Raw genomic sequence first — 22253 nt, forward strand, 5'->3', positions numbered from 1 at the left:
CCAAAGGAATTTTTCTGTGAGATACTAGATAGAAGGAAAATATTCATCGGGCCGGGCATGGTGGCTCATGCCTGTAATCCCAGTGGGGAGGCCAAGGTGGGCAGATCACTTGAGGTCAGGAGACCTGCCTGGCCAACAGGACACAACCCTATCTCCATTAAAAATACACAAATTAACTGGGCATGGTGGCACACCCCTGTAGTCCCAGCAACTATAATCACTTGAACTCAAGAGGTGGAGGTTGCAGTGAGCTGAGATCCACCATTGCACTCCAGCCTGGGCAACAGAGCCAGACTCCATCTCAAAAAAAAAAAAAAAAAAAGAAGGAAAATATTCATCATAGCAAATATTTTCAAATGTAGGCAATTGGGGGGGATTTGTGTGTGTGTTTGTGTGTGTGTGTGTGTTTCTTCTGCCGTTAGTTCATCAACACTGGCCGCTTCTGCTTCCCCAGCAAAAGTCCAATGCCCTATCCTATGAGGTCCACTTTGAATGGTTCGAATGACCTGTTTTCTATCAAGCCCTTTCTAGACCCTTCCACAAGTAATTTTCCCTTCTTCTGAATCCCATAATGCCCCACTTATCACTAGGCTGACACTTTTTACTTTCAGTCTCATAACATCATTACCTCCACATAGGCTTGTGTGCTTCCAGATCCTGGCATACAGTAAATGTGTGTTGGATTTAATGGACTAAATGCTTTTATCTGGATACTTGGCATTCTTCACTTTACTGTAATTTCACACTTTTAGTTTGAGTGGCTACGATGTGTGAAGCTCCGTGATTGGGCTTTGGGATGCAGCTGTGTGAGCAGACACTCTGGGCTCCACAGTTTATCTGTTGCTAGGCTCTGAGCAGAGGTAATAATTGCTCAGAAAGACCAGGGGTGTGAAAAAAGAAGAAAAAAAAAAGGTCTTAATTGCGCTACGTCTCAGCTTCATTATCTATAAAATCTGTCTGCAGGACAGTTGAGAAAATGGAAGATGAGGTACAGGAAGTTAGCACTTAGTACAATACCCGACACATAATAGTTGCCCCAGAGAAGTTTTTACTAGTAACAGAAACAATAATCATCAGCAATACGTTATCAACACAATACAGTCCTACTGAATTATGTGCAGAGATCACCAATTCTGCTACCAAGTCTTAAAGTGGCTGAAATCCAAACCAGCCGTTAACTCATTCTTCTATTACTGTTACCCTCTTTGTTTCAGGGCTGACAAATATTAGGAAAGAGAGACCTGTATACACACTCTACTTAATCTTACAGGATATCTAGAGCTGTATCCTTGCAGTCAACCAGATCAGCAGCACTGAACCCAAACGTTTCTCTTGCCTACCTAACCCTCTCGGTCTTCTACTAGACGAATACTTTCCTAGCTTTCATGGATATTACACATAAACAATCAGATGGAATCAAGACTTACATTAGGAGAGCACGATACCCGCCCGTGCCCTCTATGTAGTACGTGCTCCCTAACTCTTTATTAAGTAAACCCATCCAGCAAGAGCACATGTGCTGATTCTCCTATGAAGTTCTTGACTGGAAGATTTTCATCCCATGTATACATATTTGAGACTGATTACCATTGTTTTAAAACAGTAGCATACTTATTTTTTCTCTATTAAGAAATTTCAGTTAGGCAATTTCTATCAGAAAGTTTTTAAGTTAAAATCTTAGCCAAATTCCTAGGGATTACATTTGGTCTGTTCTGACAGCGTGTCCTCTTTCCAAATCAAAGGATTAGGCTCAGGTTTCAAATTAAATGTAATTTACCAATAAGCATTCAAAAAATATTAATTAAAAGTATTAAGTCCCTGAATCTTTTACTGCCTGGAAAGAACTCCTAAGTCTCTTTGTAGGAAGGAGGGGACATTAAAATGTCATCTTTTTCACCAAGCTGTTAAAGGTTTCCCAGGTATTCATCTTCAAGTTAACATGCAATTGAAGGAAAATACTTTATTTTAAAGGAGAAAAGATTTCACAGGTCGGCGTATGTCTTAAAAATGTAAAACAATCTTTTCTAAAGCATGGAGATGTGATCAGCCATTCTCTTTGACTCTACATAAGAGTTTCAAATTGCATTAGATGTTGATTACTTGTATTTCAGAGTGTGTAGAAACCCCAGCACCATTTCATTTTCTCCCTCTTTGTTATCAGGATGTAGTGTGTCCTGGCATCCAGATTTTTACGGGTTTATCAAGTAAGAGAGGAATGTAAATGGAATATTTGTCTGGTTTTGGTGAATACAATTATATCCGCTCTAGATAATACAGAAGAGGAAAAAAACCCTCAGGTTTTGCGTCCAATGCATGAAGACTGTCTTCTCGTATTTGTCTTAAATGTGTTTCATAAAATAAGCTGAGTGTTTTCTGGTAGCTTGCCACAGTTCCATGCATTGCTCTCGAACAAAGGCCTTGCAGAGCCTGATGCTGTTTACATCACACTAAGAAAATGTAGAGCGATGGTAGTGACTCCACCCGAAAATGGCATTCTTCACCTTCACATTTGATCTTTATGGTTTCCAGATTGGAGTGATTTGGGTAGCTGGATTCTGGAAGAGTCTCTAGCTGAAATGCTGGAGTATTAACCTGCTGCATCGAGTCCCTTTTGTTTCTTATGGACAATGTGACTTGCCAATTTTAACAACTACAGCAGATTTTACTATTCAAACAGAACCAGATGGGACTCCAGTTCAAAGAACATGTCAGAATTAAATATTTCTTTTTTAATTAGTTGCTCCTGATTTATGCAAAAAGAAAAATTCACATGAGAGTGGGAGAATGTGCTATAAATCCAGACGTGACAGAGCCCATGTAAGCACTATCTCCTTTCATCTGCCAGAAAAGACGGAGGTCAGCCCTTGTGTGGGGCCTTCATTTTTCTTACTCATTTTCTTGTTGTTCTTTTGCTGTGACTGCAGTGGCAGTCAGGGAAGCCAGCCCTTCCACTGCCTCTGTGCTGTTGCAGCCTTATCTCATGTTATTCTAACCGGCTGGATCAAGTCTTCTGGTAGGAAAATTCCTCTGTTCATTCACTTGGGACTGTTTTACTATGAGCAAAGGTTTTGTTTCCACCTAGGAAAATGCTCTCCTTTAATTTAACTATGGAAAAAGGCATTAATTCAGGCAAGTAAGACTAAAAGAAAATTCATGAGATTTTTCCTGCCTTGCACTGTTCTTCTACTTGGGTATTTTTATTCTTTGCCCGAATTTTAAAGTGTTTAATTGTTATCCTTTGCTCAAAATGTTTCATTGCTACCATTTTGTTTTCGACAGCGTGAATAAATTATTTGCAAAGTTTTTCTTTTCAGTGGCCAGTTCTAACTTTAAACTGATAGTCAACACAATCAGAAATGATTTCATATTCCTTATAATTATATAAAATAATGAATCTCCCAAAAGAAAAGCTATTGGATTTAATTATTATAACTGAGAAATTATAAACTATCTTTCTAATCATTATGGTTACAAAATATGAATTGGAGAATAGCATGGGTGCAGCGGCTCATACATGGGCCACCAGTCTTATCTGGGGTATAAGTCCTGGGTCAAACACTGGTAAGTTATGTGACTCTGAGAAAGGTACATATCACTTTGTTCCTCTCTTTCTTTGTCCATAAAACATCCCTTGTATGATTGTTGTAAGAATTGAAAGAGACACTGTATATAAATTTAACCCTTCATAAAATGCCTAAGACGTAGAGGTTGCACCATGAATTTCTGATTATTAGTGGTAATTTTAGCCTTAGCCATCAGCATTTTTTCTAGGTAATACCACCATAGGGACACAACACAGAAAGAGATAGGGAGCTATGTCACTAACTCTAAAGCGACTGCATTCAGATTCATAACAGTAAGAAGTCCAGGATCCTAAGTTAATGAGCACAATGGTCAGGTACTGTGAGTTAAGCCCACAGAACCTAGAATAGCATTGATGTTCACAGGCCCAGGCTCTGTCAAAAAACATGTGTTTTATCTAAGGAAATGAGACAATTGCTTAAAAATATTTTCTTTAGCTTGTAGTGTCAAGTGATGAATTAAACAGCTCTTTGAGTCATCAGAGATGCCCCAAAGAAAATCCGACAGTCTCCCCCTCAAAAAATATTTTCCTGTTTTTAATCAGACCTCAGCTCTTTGTCCTCTATTTTTTCAGGCCCTTGTATTGACCTGCCTTGGGAGTGTTAAAAGCTGGTAAACGCTCCCTGTCCAATGCTAGCTCAATGGGCAGTATTTTATTGAGTAAGACAGATTTTCATTTTAGAAATGAGGCTTTCCACGTTATGACATTACCAATATTGGTTGGTTATGTATTATTATAGAAAGCAGTGATATTCATTTCATGGCTGGAAGGCTGTGTGCTGGTGTTTAACCAGCAGTTTGCAAAGATTTGCTACATGATTTATTACACATGCTGCTTTGTCCTCAAGTGATTCCTGGTAAAATGTGTGCTTCTCCTCGCTTCTCTTTGTCTGGGGAATGTGTTTCCTGTCGTTATTAAGACAATACCATGGCCATATGGTGCATGTGGTTGGTTCCTGTAGATATCTTACAACAAAGAGTAAGTTGGGAGCATGGTAGAACCCAATGCTGTGGGGAGGTGGGGGTTCGCCACCCAGGAACTTCTACAACATTGCCCCTTCACCCCTAGAAGTGGTGAGGAAAACTGTTTTCTTCTACTCACACACTTTTCCCCACCCAAAAGGAAAGGCTTGGGGTTTCCTCTTCTGTATCTGCTAACAAAGTCTTCTCATTGTGAGTGGAGCACACTGTGAAAGTAAGTTGTGAGTAGACTTTCCACCACCAGTGTTAGAATTTCATATCCATATTGGAAACAGGGTATTGTGTTGGGTCACATTTCTAATCATTATAGTGCCGACAGTGCTATGTATTGTAACTTAGAAAGTGGCCACCAGCTGGGCGCGGTGGCTCATGCCTGTAATCCCAGCACTTTGGGAGGCCAAGGCGGGCAGATCACTTGAGGTCAGGAGTTCAAGACCAGTCTGGCCAACATGATGAAACCCCGTCTCTACTAAAAAAACAAATACAAAAATTAGCTGGGCGTGATGGCGGGGGCATACAATCCCAACTACTCTGAAGGCTGAGGCAAGAGAATCGTTTGAACCCGGGAGGTGGAGGTTGCCGTTAGCTGAGATCTCGCCATTGCACTCTAGCCAGGGGACAGAGTGAGACTCTGTCTCGAAAAAAAAAAAAAGAAAGAAAGAAAAGAAAAAGGAAGCGGCTACTAGAACTCAAAAGGAGTTTGATAAACTTCTGTAAAATAGTCTACACACCATCGATAAATACCAGATGTTTATGTTTGTCACACACACAGAGGGAAACGTTCAACAATTTCAGTGAATGCATTTGATGTTCCATTCCATCCCTGCCCACCGCCGTCATCACACCCCCTCACCATCACCCTTAATGTTAAACAGAAGTATATCCAACTCAGATGTGAAATCACATCCATCTTCTAATTAAAAATAAAGCAGCTGTGAAATAATGATATTCTTTCAAAATAAGAAAATGGTGATTAGAGCAGAGCTGATTGGGTTGAGGGAAAGCAGGTTACTTAATTATGGTTATTGTGTGTCTGAATTTTTATGGAAAGAAAGGAAGTATTGTTTAGGACGATGAACCCTCCAAAACATAGAGGGGTGGCATTGTGTAGAAGTACTCTGGGTTGTGTCTTTGTCTTTCCAGCTGCTTGTCTTGGGTCGCCAGTCTTGCCTATTAACATGTGACGTTGATGAGAACTTAGCATGATTCAAAAAGCTAAACCACCAAGACGATGGGTAGTGTTTGATTTGGAGTGGGTTTTATGACTACTAATTATTTCAACTTCAAAACAACCAGAGCTCATATTCTTCAGAGAGCAATACATTTTTTTGACAAATAACGTCAATAGTGGTGAGGGAAACATAATAGGTTGTTTAGTGTCCATGATTTCATTCATTTATTTCTTCCTGCTTATCTCTGCAATTCCTGCTCCTCCTTGTCCCTGGAACAGTCTTTTCCTTTGTGTCCACTCACAAGCTCCTACTGTTTATCCCTCTATAGCCATCTTGAGCATAGAAGTCAGCTACGAAAGTCTCCAATCCCCCCTACCTCCAGTTATCTGTTAAGTTGTTTACCTTTTCCTTGATGCTGCATGATACCTGTCTGTACAGTAATCATGGGTTTGAGTTTTGCACACTCTTACTGCTCTTTATGTCCTGACAACTTAATATAGAACTTAGCAGATAAGCAGTGTTAAGTGCCCACTGAATAAGGTCAATCCAGTTGAGTAAGATCCAATACCTAAATATTCACAGCCACTAAAAATTATGATGTAGAAAAAATAGTAGTGGCACTAGAACATCTATAAAACTCCGTTATAAAGCCAGTTATCAGGCATAGAGGTAATATGACCTTATTTTTCAAAGTAAAAGCATGCACACAAATATTCACATGTACTTTGCATGGGAAAAGAAACTCTGGAAGGCTATGATTGGTAATTATTTCCTAATGATGGTCTTAGGGGGATTTAATTTTCTTCTATCGTCTTTACTGCATTTTATGAATTTTCAGTAGGCATTTATTACTTTTCTGCATGGAGAAATAGATGCTTTTCAAAGGAAATCCACACAACAATCTAGAAGGAGGTACAGCAAAAACAGAATGATGAATTCAGTGATGGGGACATGAGCTATAAAGGGATTTAGCCTACTAGGCCAAAAAGAGGAAAAAGTCATTTCTGGTCAAAAAACAGACAGAGGTTGTTTTAGGGCAAAGGAACTTTGTATGTCAAGACATGTGGATAGAAAAGGCTTATATTCTGTTACAAGCAACAAATATTATAATATGGCTGGGTGATACAGTTGGAGAGAGAGGTGTAGCAGGAGAGGCTAAAAAGGTAGATTGAAGCCAATGTCATAACTAGCAGAGACAGCTACACCAGTAAGAAAGGCTTGTAAGGGAAGGAGAAAACTTTTCATCTACTCTTTTAGGTGTTGCAACTGGGGCCTGCAAATTAAACTGACAAATGACAGATTAACAGGAAAAAAAGGCATTAGTATTTTAAATTTTACGTGCACAGAAGCCTTACAGAAAAGAAATGAAAAACCCAAAGAAATAGATTCAGATGCTTATACACCATTTTAACAATGGGTGATAAGTTGTGGATAAGAGACTTGAGAAAAGAAAGAGGGTTTGGGCTTCTAGGGCGGATAAGTTGTAGGAAAGTGACTAGGAGATACATATATACACACACACACACACACACACACACACACACACATATGGGAAGCTAATGGAAAATAGGAGTTATTTTAGTAAGATGTGTTTATGCAAATTTTATCTCAGTCTCTACTGATAAATGTTGCTCTCTTCATCCTGGTACAGTAGAGGGGGAAAATTTATGCCACCTTCCCAAAGGGAAATGTATCTCCTGCTTTTAGGCAGAGAAGGGGAGGGCATAGAATTCTTGCATCTGTTGATTCTCGATTGCCTTCAACTCAAAATAATCTTCATGCCAAAGTGGCAAATTTTGGGGGTCATGTCTTCCAGAACTCTTCAGATATGAACACCAAGGCATGAAGTCTTTCTAGGTCTCCTGACACAGACACCAGCAGTGTGAGCAGTGGTGCTTATGAGGCAGGACTTTATCTGTCTCCCCTCAAACTCTCTCAGGCACTTGAGAGTGGCAGCAGATCCTTGTTAGAGAATTCCCCTAAGGCATTAAGAGAAAGGACTTGTGGAAAGAACTTCCCTGGTCTTAGCAGTGAGGGTTGCACAGTTGTTAGAGTTCTGGGTACTATCCGGTTTTAATTGCAGTGGTTCAAGCCCCAATCCTAATCACTTTGTGAGGTTGTCATCCATCCTTACTAAACCCAATGGCAATAATCTTAGGGAGAAAAATGAAATGAAATTTCAAATATCCCCGTGTGGTAAATAAGAGAATCTGCAGAGTTTTAAAGCACAGCAGGAAACTATGCAATTACAAGAGGAGGTTGCCAATGCATTTCATTGCTGTGGAGAAAAGAAAATATCTTTCTGTTTTAATGAGTGATTGATGCATATGCTTTGGGGGCCTTTGTATCTTCAGCCTTGGGCGTTTTCCTGTGTTGGATACTAGTTAATTCCAGTCAGTTGCTCCTTCCTCTGATGTCAGCTGTTCCTAATACCTAGGAATCTTCTGTTTGATCACCAGTTAACTTCTTTCCTACTTAATAATTAAATCTTACTCCAAAAACCAAAATTTAAAAAATAGAAAAAAGGACAAGCAGGGAATGAAGTTCTAGGGTTATTTCAAATCAGCCCAAGCTGAGTACACACTCTTGGGAATTTAATCATTTCCAAACTAAAGAGCCATCTGTAAGTTTGACAGGAAGAGTTTATTTAAATAGCTGTGCTTCATGCTTCCTTGGACTTCAAGATTTTAAGGACCCTTCAGCTTGTAAGTAGCTGTGGCATTGGGCATGACTTTAATGGACAGTCAGAAAAGCACTAAGTGTTCTGAGAGCGTTTGAAAACAGTTAAAATTGTTCACAGCAACCATTTTTAGAGTACCCATTAACTTTTAGATTGCAGCATTGTGAAATTAGAGAGTTTCTGCAGCAACTTGAAATCACCTGTTTGTCTGGAATATAGTGAGATTTAGGGTTGTCAGATAATATAGATACAGAAAATCCATTTAAATTTGAATTTTATGTAAGCAATGAATCAGTTGTTAGTGTAAGTACAGCCCAAATATTGCATAGAACATACTTATACTAAAAAAAAAATTGGTTTTGACTGACATTCAAATTTAACTGATGTTTTGTACTTTTATTTGCTAAATCTGGCAACCATCAATCACCTCCCCTTTTTGAAATGTGTACATGAGGGAGATAGGAAGTTTAAAACATTCGTCAAAGTACCATGGTTCACTTTTGAAAAACAAATGCAAATTTTGGTAAACAAGTATAGGCACTTGATAAGAATATGTTAGTAAAATATTTATTTGTTAAATTAAAATTATAAAATCTATTGTTATTATTCTAAAATATTAAATTCTTGTTCCTTTTTCTCTTAAATCTGGTGAAAGCACACAGAGCCTAGAGTTTATATCTTTAAAACTAGGGAAATGGAATAAAGATTATTTTGCGTTGAATGATAGCCCCATCCTTTCCAGATGAAATCTACTACTGTTGCATTCTATAACTTCAAATTGGCTTCTATGTGCTGTTTTTTCCTGGATGTAGACAACATGTTGATTCAACTACTCCAAGCGCCTTCAGGAAAAAAGCAATTCATGAAAGACAATATGCCTCCATGAGGCAGGCTGTGCATAAAATGGAAATTCTTTAAGTGATTGTGGCCTATGGGCACTGGAGAATTAATTGAAATATTATATTCTGAAAATTGAGTTCTAATATGGCAACTGGAAAGCAAAATTCAAAAGTTGGGAGAGGGGTATGGTTTTTTATTTGTTTTGTTTTATTTTATTTTTTGAGTCAGAGTTTCTCTCTGTCACCCAGGCTGGAGTGCAGTGGCGAGATCTCAGCTCACTGCAACCTCTGCCTCCCGGGTTCAAAGATTCTACTGCCTCAGCCTCCCGAGTAGCTGGGATTACAGGCATGTGCCACTATGCCGGGCTCATTTTTGTATTTTTAGTAGAGACGGAGTTTCACTATGTTAGCCAGGCTGGTCTTGAACTCCTGACTTCAAGTTACCCGCCCGCCTCGACCTCCTAATGATCAATGTACTGTTGCAATATCTTGTTAATGCTAGTAGTTGTAATGTGTAACTATTTTCTGAGTCCTTTAAAAAAAATTTGCCATATATTTGTGGGCTTTTTTTTTTTTTAAGCTTCTGTATAAAGCTGGCCATACAATTGATGGAGCAAATAATTTTATAGGAATAATCAAATGTATTAAAATAAATTGAAAATATCACTATTATATAGAAACTAATAAGGAGTTTTCTTTCAAGATTATTCTTAGTTATTAATGCTGGTAATAAGGAGAGTTAAAGAAAAAAAAATCTACTCTACTGGAAACATCTAACACATATGAAAGAAGGAATTATAGGAAGTCAGAGTGGAAAAGAGTCTTCCAAGTTATCTAATCCCACTCCTTCATTTTACAAATGAGAGCCCAGAAGCCTAAAGGTGATGGCAGAGCCTGGACTAGAACATGGAGAGCTTGTTGCTTAAATCCGTTGCTTCCCACTCATATCACGGGGCCCCGGGATGAAATCACAGACCCTCGAGGTTTCAGTCACCCTCTGGTCATCACTACTCTGATGCCCCCTAAGAGCCCCACCCCTCAGGATATGAGATAGGCTAGTGAGAGATGAAGGCGAGGCTGTCGTGTTGAGGAGCTTTTCCACTGGAAACTTACCAGGAGAAGGTTGCAAGCCCAAGCAGTTGTTTCCTGGAGACATCAGTCTCCCCCACATGATGACTTGGAATCCACCTGCCTCTCAAACTGAGCTGCAAGGAGAGAGGCCACAGGAAGATGTGAGGAGGGAAGAAATCTAAAGCTGAAACAGAAATCTTTACCCTCTTCCTCTTTACTACAACACAAGTTATAAATCTATGGCCCCTCTCCCAAACCACAACACCCTTAGAGCTTTCAGGTCAGTATGGTTTCAGTCTGCATTTAATGTGGAAGGAGGTAGGATGCCAAAGACAGAGGGGAAACGGGATTATGTTAGACAGGAATTCAAGTCTGGGCCTCTCCATTATCCATTGTGTGAGTTTATCTTGTTTGTCTTCATTTTCTCTTTGCAAGATGACATATACGAATGTGCAGTTTGGAAAGTATGATATTGAATCCAGTTTTCTCTTTTGCACCGGGGATCAAGCACTCCTGGTTGCAACAGTGAGAAAGGTCTTTTCCTGGCCTTCCTAACAATGAGAACCAAATTAGGGGCATGCTGTCTTTTGTTGACAAAAAGAGTCAAACTCTATAAAATATTTGAAGAGATTTATTCTGAGATGAATATGAGTGAGGAGTGGCTGGTGACACAGAACCTCAGGAGGTCCTGAGGACATGAACCCAAGGTGGTTTGGGTACAGCTTGGTTTTATATATTTTAGGGAGACATGAGACATCAATCAGATACATAGAAGATGTACATTGGTTTGGTCCAGAAAGGTGGGACATCTGAAAACGGGGGCTCCCAAGTCGTAGGTGGATTCAAAGATTTTCGGACTGGCAATTGGTTGAAAGAGTTAAGTTACTGTCTAAAGACTTAGAAATGTCTGGGTTAAGATAACATACAGGTAAAGACCAGGTAGCAGGCTTCAGAGAGAATATATTGTAGATGTTTCTTATCAGACTTAAAGAGCTGTTCTATCATTAATTCCAACAGAGATGAGGGTATAATAATGAGGCTTGTTTGACCCCCACACTGTCCTATCATGGCCTGAACTAGTTTTTCAGGTTAGCTTTGGAATGCCCTTGCTGGGACGAGGTGTCCATTTAGTCAGGGGACTTAGAATTTTATTTTTGGTTTACGTTGATCATGCCTTTGCCTTTCTTTAGAAGGAATGGAAGGGAGGAGTCAGGGACTGTGGATACCCAGTGGAATTAGGCCCTGTTGATGCAGGTGGATGAAAGCCACAATGTGGAGCCCACTGGAAAAGATGCTTTGGGTTACTGTGCTGCAGGAATGGTGCACTGACCACGCTTGTACTTGTCTTGCAGGTAGACTTGGGCCTTCTGCGCTTTGTCACGGCTGTCGGGACACAGGGCGCCATTTCAAAAGAAACCAAGAAGAAATATTATGTCAAGACTTACAAGATCGACGTTAGCTCCAACGGGGAAGACTGGATCACCATAAAAGAAGGAAACAAACCTGTTGTGAGTTAGGCTGCCACCACGGCGACCAATTTGGTCTTTTAAATGGATGATCAATTTTTACTTGTTTGGTAGCTTTCTGTCTGGCCTGGTTTATTTTTGAATTGATTTGAAATGAAAAGTGCAATTAGAGGTTTAAATCTGACCAAGGGGTCTCATGTTCCCAGATCCAGAAGCCAGGAGGAAATTATATGAATGTTTCCAAGAAAAGTCAATACAGGCCAAATTAAGTGTCAGACTCAAGAATTGCTGTAAGCCTCCCATGGGGACACAGATTCTGCGTGGGTTAAACACTGTCCTCTTAGAATGTTAGGAATTTGGGGTTTTGTTGTTTTTCCCCGCTCGATTTCTTCATCCTTTCACAGATTCTTTCTTTCTGTAATGGGCTAGTTTTAGAAAACATCTTTTCGTCTATCTACTGCGGCTCACAAACTAATTTACAAGTCATTTGATTGCTTCTTGTAAGAACGCATGGAACCAAAGGTATTTCATTGTGTTCCCTCAGATCACACAAATAACACACTACCTCCGTACTGCTTTCAACCAAGGAGGCAGCACAGACCATACTATGTCCCTGGGCGCTCTGCCCTAGCTCATTTGGAACTGAGATGTTTTTCTCAGCCTGCCTGTTTATTTGAAGTTACACTTGCTCTGATTTTCTAATCAAAAGATTTTGGAGAATTCGTGCTCACCGTCTCCCAGAAATTAAAAGCTTGCCCTGGAGGCCGAGCAAAACACAGGAAATTGATGAGGATAGGAGCAAAGATCCAGGTAGCCTGCAATGATGGGCTTGGGAAGAGGCCAATTAACCTGTCCTTGTCTCTCTTTTGAGCATTCGTGTACTTGATTTTCTCCTTGTGGATCTGGAACTGAGAAAAGCCTCCTGGGTGTGAAGTGAGAAAACCTATTAATTCCCTTTGATTAGCAGTGAAACCTCTACTCTCGGACAGGGCAGGCAAGAGGGAAGCAGCTACAGATAGGCAGCTGTTCTGTAGGAGGAAAATGCTATGGGCAGGCAAGTTCAAGGCCATTGTCTAGTCCTGGAGGACATGGAACCAGTTTGTCTGGGGTACAAGAACCGTCCTAGTCAATGCTCATGGAGATGAAGCAAGTAAATTTTAACCCCAAGTTTCATGACTGATTCTTGTTTGGGAATAAATTTCTGAAGACATACTTTAGGGTCAAGGAAATAAAAAATCACTAACTCTAATGAGTCACCTACCGGCCAAAGAACCCAGAGAGAGCCGGGAGAGCTGACCTTAGACTGTCAGGCCATTTCTTTTTAAAATAAGCGCTACCTCAGGAGCAGAAAACCAAACAATGCATGTTCTTACTTATAAGTGGGAGCTGAATGATGAGAACACATGGACGCATTGCAGGGAACAACACACACTGTGGGACCTGTCAGTAGCGGGGTATGTGGGAGGACGGAGAGCATCAGGAAAAATAGCTAATGGATGCTGGGCTTAATACCAAGGTGATGGGATGATCTGTGCAGCAAACCACCTTGGCACACAGTTACCTGTGTAACAAACCTGTACATCCTGCACAGGTAACCTGAAACTTAAAGGTTGAAGAAAAAAAAAAAGAACAAAATAGAACCATGAGGTAAAAGTCTAAAATAATGTTAAGTGATAAACTTAATTGGTATTTCATTATCTTTATACTGGAATGCATGCAGATAAGAGGGATGAAAGGAAATAGCAACATGACCATTTTTTGTTAAGGAAAAAAAAAACCATACGGGCTATTTCACCAACACGTTTTCTTCAACTGTTGTCCACTGGTTGTTTCCATGGCCCAGAAGAGGGAGGCTGTCGGAGAGCACCCACAGATTCCGGGGGTGTTTGACAGTGCACGCAGCTTGCCCTGGGAACCCCCTGGCACACAGAAGGGCTTCAGGGGGAGAGGCAGAAGGAGTAAGGAAGGAATCAGCAGAGAGCTTGGCATCTGTTCTGAGCACTTTAGCTGAATCTAATGAAATCAGAATCTAATGAAATCAGAACATCCACCTAGAGCCTCATGATTGTTGCCCACCCCAATTTTCTCTGTACTTTGGGGGCTTTCAGCCACTCCCCTCTACCCTCATTCCCACTTTGCTCCAGGAGTGCAGCTTTAGACCAACAACAACTCCAGCAACCCTTCTTCATGTTGGAGAGAATGTGTATAAAACATGATTTTCAGCAAACAAAAAACTCCCTCAGTGGGAGTAAAATGCACCTCCCCTCTGCCTGCACCAGGGCACACAGCTCTCCTGCCAGACTTCTGGTCTCCCTCGGACAAGGACTCTTTGCCCCCATAAGGAGAGCACCATCGTTGGTGGCCCCCATTCCCTGGCAGCTGCCTGTTACTCTTTGTCACACAAAAATGCTCCCACACAGATTGATTTCCAGGGAGAGATGCTGATTTAGGGCAGAAATCAAATGGCCATCACAGGCTGGGATAAATTAGGATATCAGATAGTCTCGAGAGAGAGATCAGGCTAAAAACTGACTTATTTAAACAAAAATAGAGACCGGGTCTTGCTCTGTCACCCATGCTGGAGTGCAGTGGTGCAATCAGAACTCACTGCAGCCTTAAATTCCTGGGCTCAAGCCATCCTCCCAGCTAAATCTCCCAAGTAGCTGGGACCACAGGCATGCACCACCACCATGCCTGGCTAATATTTTTTTTTTTTTTTTGGAGAGATGGAGTCTCACTATGTTGCCCAGGCTGGTCTCAAACTCCTGGCCTCAAGCAATCCTCCTGCCTCAGCCTCCTAAAGTTCTGGAATTACTGGCATGAGCCACCACACCCAGCCACAACCAACTCCGTAAAGCATTAGACCACCTTTAGTTGTGCAGGCCACTTAAATTCAATAAAGTAAAAACACAAGCCCGACTTTCACAAGCCCTTTCTTCCAGGTGGAAGAGCAGGACTTGGGAAACCACAGACCTCCTTCATGTCCTCACCTGGAAAGGTGGGGAGGAAGCTGCATGCCTCAAGTGAGCCCCGTGATGCTCCAGTTATGCAGCCTAAAAGGAGGGGTCTGACCCGGCTGTGCTGAGAAGCATAGTGCTGAATGCACGAGGCATGGGACTGAGAAATGTCACCGTCCCACGGGCTGTTCCCAATCCAAAGCAGAAGTAAAATCTAGGAAAGGGGAGGCAGAGTATTCTGTGATGGTAAGCTCTCTAGTCCTCAGAGATCTTACTGGAGAATGCTGCTGCAGCCCCCCGCCCAGGCAGAGTGGCCCCCACGAGTCCTTGTGAGAAACATCCATTCGTGCCTGGCATGCATTACATTTGCAGTCACATGCCTCATCTTTCTTAGAATAAAATGACTCAATTTAAAACTAGAAGCAGAATCTCAGCACTTTGAGAGACGGAGGCAGGTGGATGACTTGAGGTAAGGAATTCAACACCAGCCTGGCCAACCAACATGGTGAAACCCCATCTCTACTAAAAATACAAAAATTAGCTGGGCATGGTGGCAGGCACCTGTAATCCCAGCTGCTCAGGAGGCTGAGGCAGGAGAATTGCTTGAACCCGGGAGGCGGAGGCTGCAGTGAGCCAAGATCACACCACTGCACTCCAGCCTGGCTGACAGAGCGAGACTCTGTCTTAAATAAATAAATAAATAAATAAATAAATAAATAAATAAATCTTGAAGCACAAGCCCTGGAAAAGCTGATTTTTAGTTAAAAATAATTTATAGCTCAATTTTGACTTTGACCACTAAAACATAATTTTACCAATAATCAAAAAAGGATTAAAGTCTGGCATTAGTGTGAGGGACAAGATCTTCCATCAAGGAATGAAGTCAAAGGGGAGAACGCTATTTGACCTAGTACCGTAACTGCAAACACAACCTAGAATTTCAAAAAGCCAGGCCCTACACTTTACTTAAAAAGCATCCCTTCTGGGGATTCTTGGGAAAGTCAAACAGTGAGAGTTCCCATGACACGTCTACAGTATTATTTTGGTCCTCTGGTAAAGTTAATAGTTTCACACTTTTTAGATAATAGCATGCATTCTTTAATCAATATTATCCATATAATAGTGCTTTTAAAGGCTCTAGCCTCTCAGAAAATTGAATTGATGATTGGGACAGTATTCTACATTAGACATCATTCCGATTGCTAATTGAAAAAATTAACATGGCAAGTTATTAACGCCATCTCATCCTTGATCGACAATGCTGAAATTGTAAATAATTTTTACAACCATTTGTGAAAACACATTTTTGGATTTAAGTCCAAAACCTCTGCTAAAGAAAGGCACTTCTTTTCTCCATACAGCTCTTTCAGGGAAACACCAACCCCACAGATGTTGTGGTTGCAGTATTCCCCAAACCACTGATAACTCGATTTGTCCGAATCAAACCTGCAACTTGGGAAACTGGCATATCTATGAGATTTGAAGTATATGGTTGCAAGATAACAGGTAAGCTGTGGAAGATTGAAGACCGAGTCTTCTAAGTCGAAGATTGTCTTGTTTTGATTTATGCAAATCTTTAAATACAGGGTGAATAAGTTTGTAAATGTAATCATTTTTATTTGATAATTAAAAGCATCTACTTTGGATTTAGACAAATCCGAGTTCAAATCCTGCCTTACTACTCACTAGCAGATTTTTTTGGTCAATATACTTAACTTTTAAAGCCTTAGTTATCTCACTTGGGAAATAGTCATAATAATTTATGCCATACAGCCTAGTTGTGATGATGCATTATTAATAGATAATGGATATAAAGCACATAGCACAGCCTGGCATGTGGCAGGTGCTTGTTTACTGGTACCTCTTCCACTAGACTGTAAGCTCCATGAAGGCAAGTATCATGCCTTTCATCTCTGCTTCCTGGATACTGACTACTACTTAGTAGATTTACAATAAGTAACTGTTGCGTGAAAGACTCTCCAGCAGTTTTATTTATTTATTTATTTATTTATTTATTTATTTATTTTGAGACAAGGTCTTGCTCTGTCACTCAGGCTGCAGTGCAGTGGCATGATCATAGCTCACTGCACCCTCAACCTTCCAGGTTCAAGTGATCCTCCTACTTCAGCCTCTTGAATACATGTGGGACAACATGAGGGCACCAGTGTAGACAACTAATTGTAACCCCTATGTTGCTTGGGCTGGTCTCAAACTCCTGGGCTCAAGCTATCCTCCCACCTCGGCCTCCCAAAGTGCTGGTGTGAGCTACTGCCCCTGGCCAGCTTTATCTTTTTATTTGTTTTTCTTTCTTTCTTTTTTTTTTGAGACCGAGTCTCGCTCTGTCACCCAGGTTGGAGTGCAGTGACATGATCTTGGCTCATGGCAACCTCCACCTCCCAGGTTCCAGCGATTCTCCTGCTTCAGCCTCCTGAGTAGCTGGTACTACTACAGGAGTGCACCACCACACCTGGCTAATTTTTGTATTTTTAGTAGAGATGGGTTTTCACCATGTTGGCCAGGCTGGTCTTGAACTCCTGACCTCAGGTGATCCGTGTGCCTCAGCCTCCCCAAAGTCCTGGGATTACAGGCATGAGCCACCGTCCCGGCCTGTCCATTTATTTCCTTGCATGACTATGTTATATTCTGCAGTATATAGCAGTCATATTAGAATTCCTTTCCGTTTTAGTAAATACATTGTGAAACTTTCATTGAAACAACCACCACCAACAAAAAACCAGTACAATGTGCTCTTCATAGTAAGCTTGAAAGTTCAAAGACAGAATCAGTTGACCCACTCACTAAAAAGTAACTAAAAGCAAGCAATGTCTAAAAGTCTTTGGACTACCTTTTAATGTTATGTTATATATGTATTTAGGGTATTTAATTTTTTATTCCATTTTTCTGTTTATCCTCTTTAGTTTAACTATTTTTAGAGGAGAATAATACTGACTTTGGAAGGAAAAAAAATCACTTTGACAATGTTCCATGAAATTACAAGCAATTTTGAGAAGAGCTAATGAACAGGAAAAACTACACTCGTTTATAGTAGAGTTCAGCTTGGAAAGTAAAAACCAACATCTGATTTTTTAATGAAAAATTTATTTATTCCCATCCCATAGACAGACTTGTTTATTATTTTAGGACCTAAGATTTAGAAAGTTCAAGGCCTTAGAGGCAGGAATTGGGTGGAGAGGGGTTTGAAAGAAGAAAGGACATTGAAAAGTTAGATATAACCTTGGCTTTATTTTCGATCAGCAGTTAGATGACAGAAAGTTCTAGGTCATTTTCAGAGCATTACAAATTTGTGCTGTTATTCATAAATTTGTAGAAACAAGGCCATTTGAGGTTTGGGTGGAAATTTCTGGCCCATTTCTTCAACCTTATCTCATGTCATTGTATTTAAAAAAAATGAGGTAAACTTCATAAAGACTCCAAACATGTTAGTCAAAAATTCTGAATTTCCAGGCTCTTAGAGATTTATGTCACATCATTTTAGTTGAATACAATTTTTTTATACTTAAATTGTCCTTTTTAATTTTCACAAGGATTTCCCTAAGAGGTGATTCTAGGAATGTGAGCAAAGAAGGTAAATAATTTGTTCGATTTTTAAAAATAGTTAAATGATCTAGTTATGTAAACTTAGATGTCTAAAATAGCATATCCTAATATTTTCATACATAAGTAGCTATTTTTCAAATAAGGTGCTTCCTTTCAGTTCCTAGTGCTAGTCTCTTAATCATGGTCTCCACTATACTTTTAAATATTTTCTCTCTAGTAAAATGGCTCTAGTCTCCAAATAATTGCCACAGGCAGGTTTTTGGAGAGGCTAACACGTTACGATAGTCACATGGACAGAAGGTAGGCAGACATATCCAGGCTTGACTGTGGACTGTCCACTTAGTGTATACCTGACCAACCATGGGTAAGACATTGAGACTCACTCTGATCTCTGTTTTCTGGTCTGTGAGGCTCACTTTAATGCAACTATACTGAGGATTAAGTGAAAGAAAATTTGGAACACCCCTGGCTTAAAGTAAGTGCTCACTAAATGGTACCTGTTAGACTAAAATAGTACATGGCACTCAATATATTGAACCTAGCATATGCCCCAGCAAGCAGAGCCTCTAATAAGACAGTAATTTCAAGTTTTTCTTCTTGATTATCAGAAGCAGATAATTTTCATTTTCTTGAGGCTACGGTCCCCTTGAGTGGAGATTAATGAAAGGAGGACTACAGTATCCCTGCTGGACTAGATGGTCCAGGAGAGCAGGGGACCTGTTTGCCTCATTTTCTGTTGTGCCTATATGCCTGGAACATTACAAATGCTTGGTGGTTACTTTTGAATAAAAGAAGTGCAGTTCTATCCATGCTGTCTGAGAAACAAGTGGCTGGACCTCAAATTTTCACCCTATTGAGTAGTCATAATTCAATCTGGATTTTGTTTAAGCCTACCTAATTAAAAGTTACTGCTTGAACACATCACTTGGCTTCCAAGGCCACTAGAGCCCCAAGTTTTACCCTAATTTTTTTATTCAGAAATTATTTTTGAAATATAGTAATCCTGGGCTAGGTGCGGTGGCTCATGCCTGTAATCCCAGCACTTTGGGAGGCCGAGGCAGGCAGATCACGAGGTCAGGGGATCAAGACCATCCTGACTAACACAGTGAAACCCCATCTCTACTACAAATACAAAAAATTAGCCAGGTGTGGTGGCATGCACTTGTAGTCCCAGCTACTCGGGAGGCTGAGGCAGGAGAATGGTGTGAACCCGGGAGGCAGAGCTTGCAGTGAGCTGAGATTGTGCCACCGGCCACTGCACTCCAGCCTGGGCAACAGAGTAAGACTCCATCTCAAAAAAAAAAGAAAAAAGAAATATAGTAATCCTGGAAAATTCAGTTTGTCACCGTATAGAGATATAAAGAAAATAAGACTGGAACAAACCATTCTGCTTTATAGGTGATTGATGAAGGGCATTTTCATTATTTTAACAAAGTAGGCTTCATCATTTTGGCAGAGATGGAAATCATGCTGGACGATGGCTGCTTAACACACTCTGAACTCTGCTATCTTTCTGTTATTAACCAGAAGTCTGTTACCCAGCGCTTCAACACATATTCATATGCTCCTAAGTCAATCAGAATTCACAATGATGATCTCAGACACCGTAATATCCAGAGGTACTTTCTGAGTCATCAAGGAAAGATTAAATTATGCTCATTCAGGGTCTCCCATCGAATGCAGTTATTACTTTCTCATTCTTTGGAAATTGGTTAACTGGATATTTGATTTACCAGTATACCTCAGTTTTTCCATTACAGCTGAGTACAGAGATTTACTGTAAAATAATATCACTGAAAATAACCGCCTCAATCCTCCATTACAAAACTCATTTCTCCCTTCCATCCTGAAGTGGTCTTAAGCTTTCCAAACAAGGTTGCCAAGTGAAATACAAAATGTCCAGTTAAATTTGATGCAGACAAACAAGACATAATTTTTCAGAATAAGTATGTCCCATGCAATATTTGAGACATACGTATACTAAAAAATTATTCGTTATTTCTCTGAATTCTAATTTCACTGGGCATCTTGTTTCTTGTTTTGTTGTTTCCAAAGGGTTTGAGCTCTACCAGGCTGACCTGTACCAGCCTGCTATGAAGGGACAGTTAAACACTAGCATCTCATTCAAACCTTGAATTAATTGTTAATGTAATTTTTCTGCAAATTATTGTTAAAAGTGAGTCACATAGTTTTCAGTCAAAGGTAAATCAAGTTGCCTCTTCATTTTTTTTTTAATGAGGCAGCTATATGGAAGGAATAACAGTCTCATTTTGCACCATGGATATATGTTGGCTAAATGGGGGCAGGGCATCACTAAGTCTGTGAATACAGAAACTGTGCCCCAGCCGAGTCTGCATTAGAAAAAGGGCATCAATCTGGTGACGGTTCTGCTCTCCTTACAGTATTCAAGTTAATTATGTTTTCCTCCAAATGGTAACATCTGGTCCCCATTACCAGCTAAACATTGCCTTTCTAAAAGCTTGTTTGGAATCAGGCAGGTATGAACACCGTGGCCAAAAAATGGCACTCTATTTTTAACACTATAGTTTCATAGTCCCTTAGTAAAATTGTTTTTGTAAATCTTTTTTTAATCCCAACTGAGTATATTCTTGGTTTCCAGATCCCAGCCTGGAGCAAATACTGTGGTTAAGTTACAGGAAAGGGCACTTGAGAAAATGACAGCTGCCTTTTATTGTATTAAGTTGATTCATTCAACAAACATTTGTTGAGCAAATACTATGTATAAAACAGGGCATGAAGAGTCACAGAAAACAGAAAAATATGACTTAGTTCATGTCCTCAAAGCAGTTAAAATCTGGGGAGGCAGAAAGCAGCATTCCAAACAACTAAATGTGCTCATCAGCGTTTGAGGGCTGGGTATGGTGGCTCAAGCCTGTGACCCCAGCACTTTGGGAGGCCAAAGTGGTAAGATCTCTTGAGCCCCGTAGTTTGAGAGCAGCCTGGGAAACATAGCGAGACCAAAAAAAAAAAAAAAAAAATTAGCCAATCATGGTAGCATCCGCATGTAGTCCTAGCTACTCAGGAGACTGAAGTGGGAGGATTGCTTGAGGCCAAGAGTTCAAGGCTGCAGTGAGCCATGATCACACCAATCCACTCCAGCCTGGGTGACAGAGTGAGACCCTGTCTCTAAAAAAAAAAAAAAAAAAAAAAGGCAGGGGGAAGTGGGGGCCAGCCACGGTGGCTCACACCTGTAATCCCAGCACTTTGGGAGGCCGAGGCAGGCATCATGATGAGGTCAGGAGATCAAGACCATCCTGGCTAACACTGTGAAATCCCCTCTCTACTAACAATACAAAAAATAAGCCAGGCGTGGTGGCAGGCGCCTGTAGTCTCAGCTACTCAGGAGGCTGAGGCAGGAGAATGGCAGGAATCCGGGAGGCGGAGCTTGCAGTGAGCCAAGATCGTCCCACTGTACTCCAGCCTGGGAGACAGAGGGAGACTCCTTCAAAAAAAAAGAAAGAAAGAAAGAAAAGAAAGAAAGAAAGAGAAGAAAGAAAGAAAGAAAGAAAGAAAGAAAGAAAGAAAGAAAGAAAGAAAGAAAGAAAGAAGGAAAGAGAGAGAGAGAGAGAGAAAGAAAAGAAAAGAAAGAAAGAAAGAAAAGAAAGAAAGAAAGAAAGAAAGAAAGAAAGAAAGAAAGAAAGAAAGAAAATGCAGATAAAGTGGTGTGAAGAGGCCCAGAAATGGAAAACTGTGTCCAGTTGCAGAGAATAGAAAAACTGAGTAAGTGATGTGGCATTTGAAAACAGGTCAGGATTTTAAGCAGTTCAGATAATGGAAAAGGGTAAGATGACGGGGAATTCCTTGTGGAGGGAATAGAAAGAAAGCTCCCAAACTCCCAGAAGTAAGGAAGTTCTTCATGTCAGTTGGCACTGGTTAAAGGAGTGAATAGGCAGAGGCCTTGCAAGGACGTGATATGGAAGACCTGC

The 22253-nt window shown here is 40.5% G+C and overlaps 1 protein-coding gene across 2 annotated transcripts in view; it reads left to right on the plus strand.

Annotated features, from left to right (window-relative positions):
- Positions 1-22253, plus strand: part of NRP1 (neuropilin 1) — a 157662-nt gene that overhangs the window by 97305 nt on the left and 38104 nt on the right. For both annotated transcript variants that reach the window (XM_030798131.1, XM_030798130.1), the window contains exons 7-8: positions 11678-11833; positions 16110-16254. In XM_030798131.1, the coding sequence (XP_030653991.1) occupies positions 11678-11833; positions 16110-16254 (301 nt within the window). The remainder of the gene's footprint in view (positions 1-11677; positions 11834-16109; positions 16255-22253) is intronic.

The sequence above is a fragment of the Nomascus leucogenys genome, chromosome 18 (assembly GCF_006542625.1).
Source record: "Nomascus leucogenys isolate Asia chromosome 18, Asia_NLE_v1, whole genome shotgun sequence".
Taxonomy (NCBI): domain Eukaryota; kingdom Metazoa; phylum Chordata; class Mammalia; order Primates; family Hylobatidae; genus Nomascus; species Nomascus leucogenys.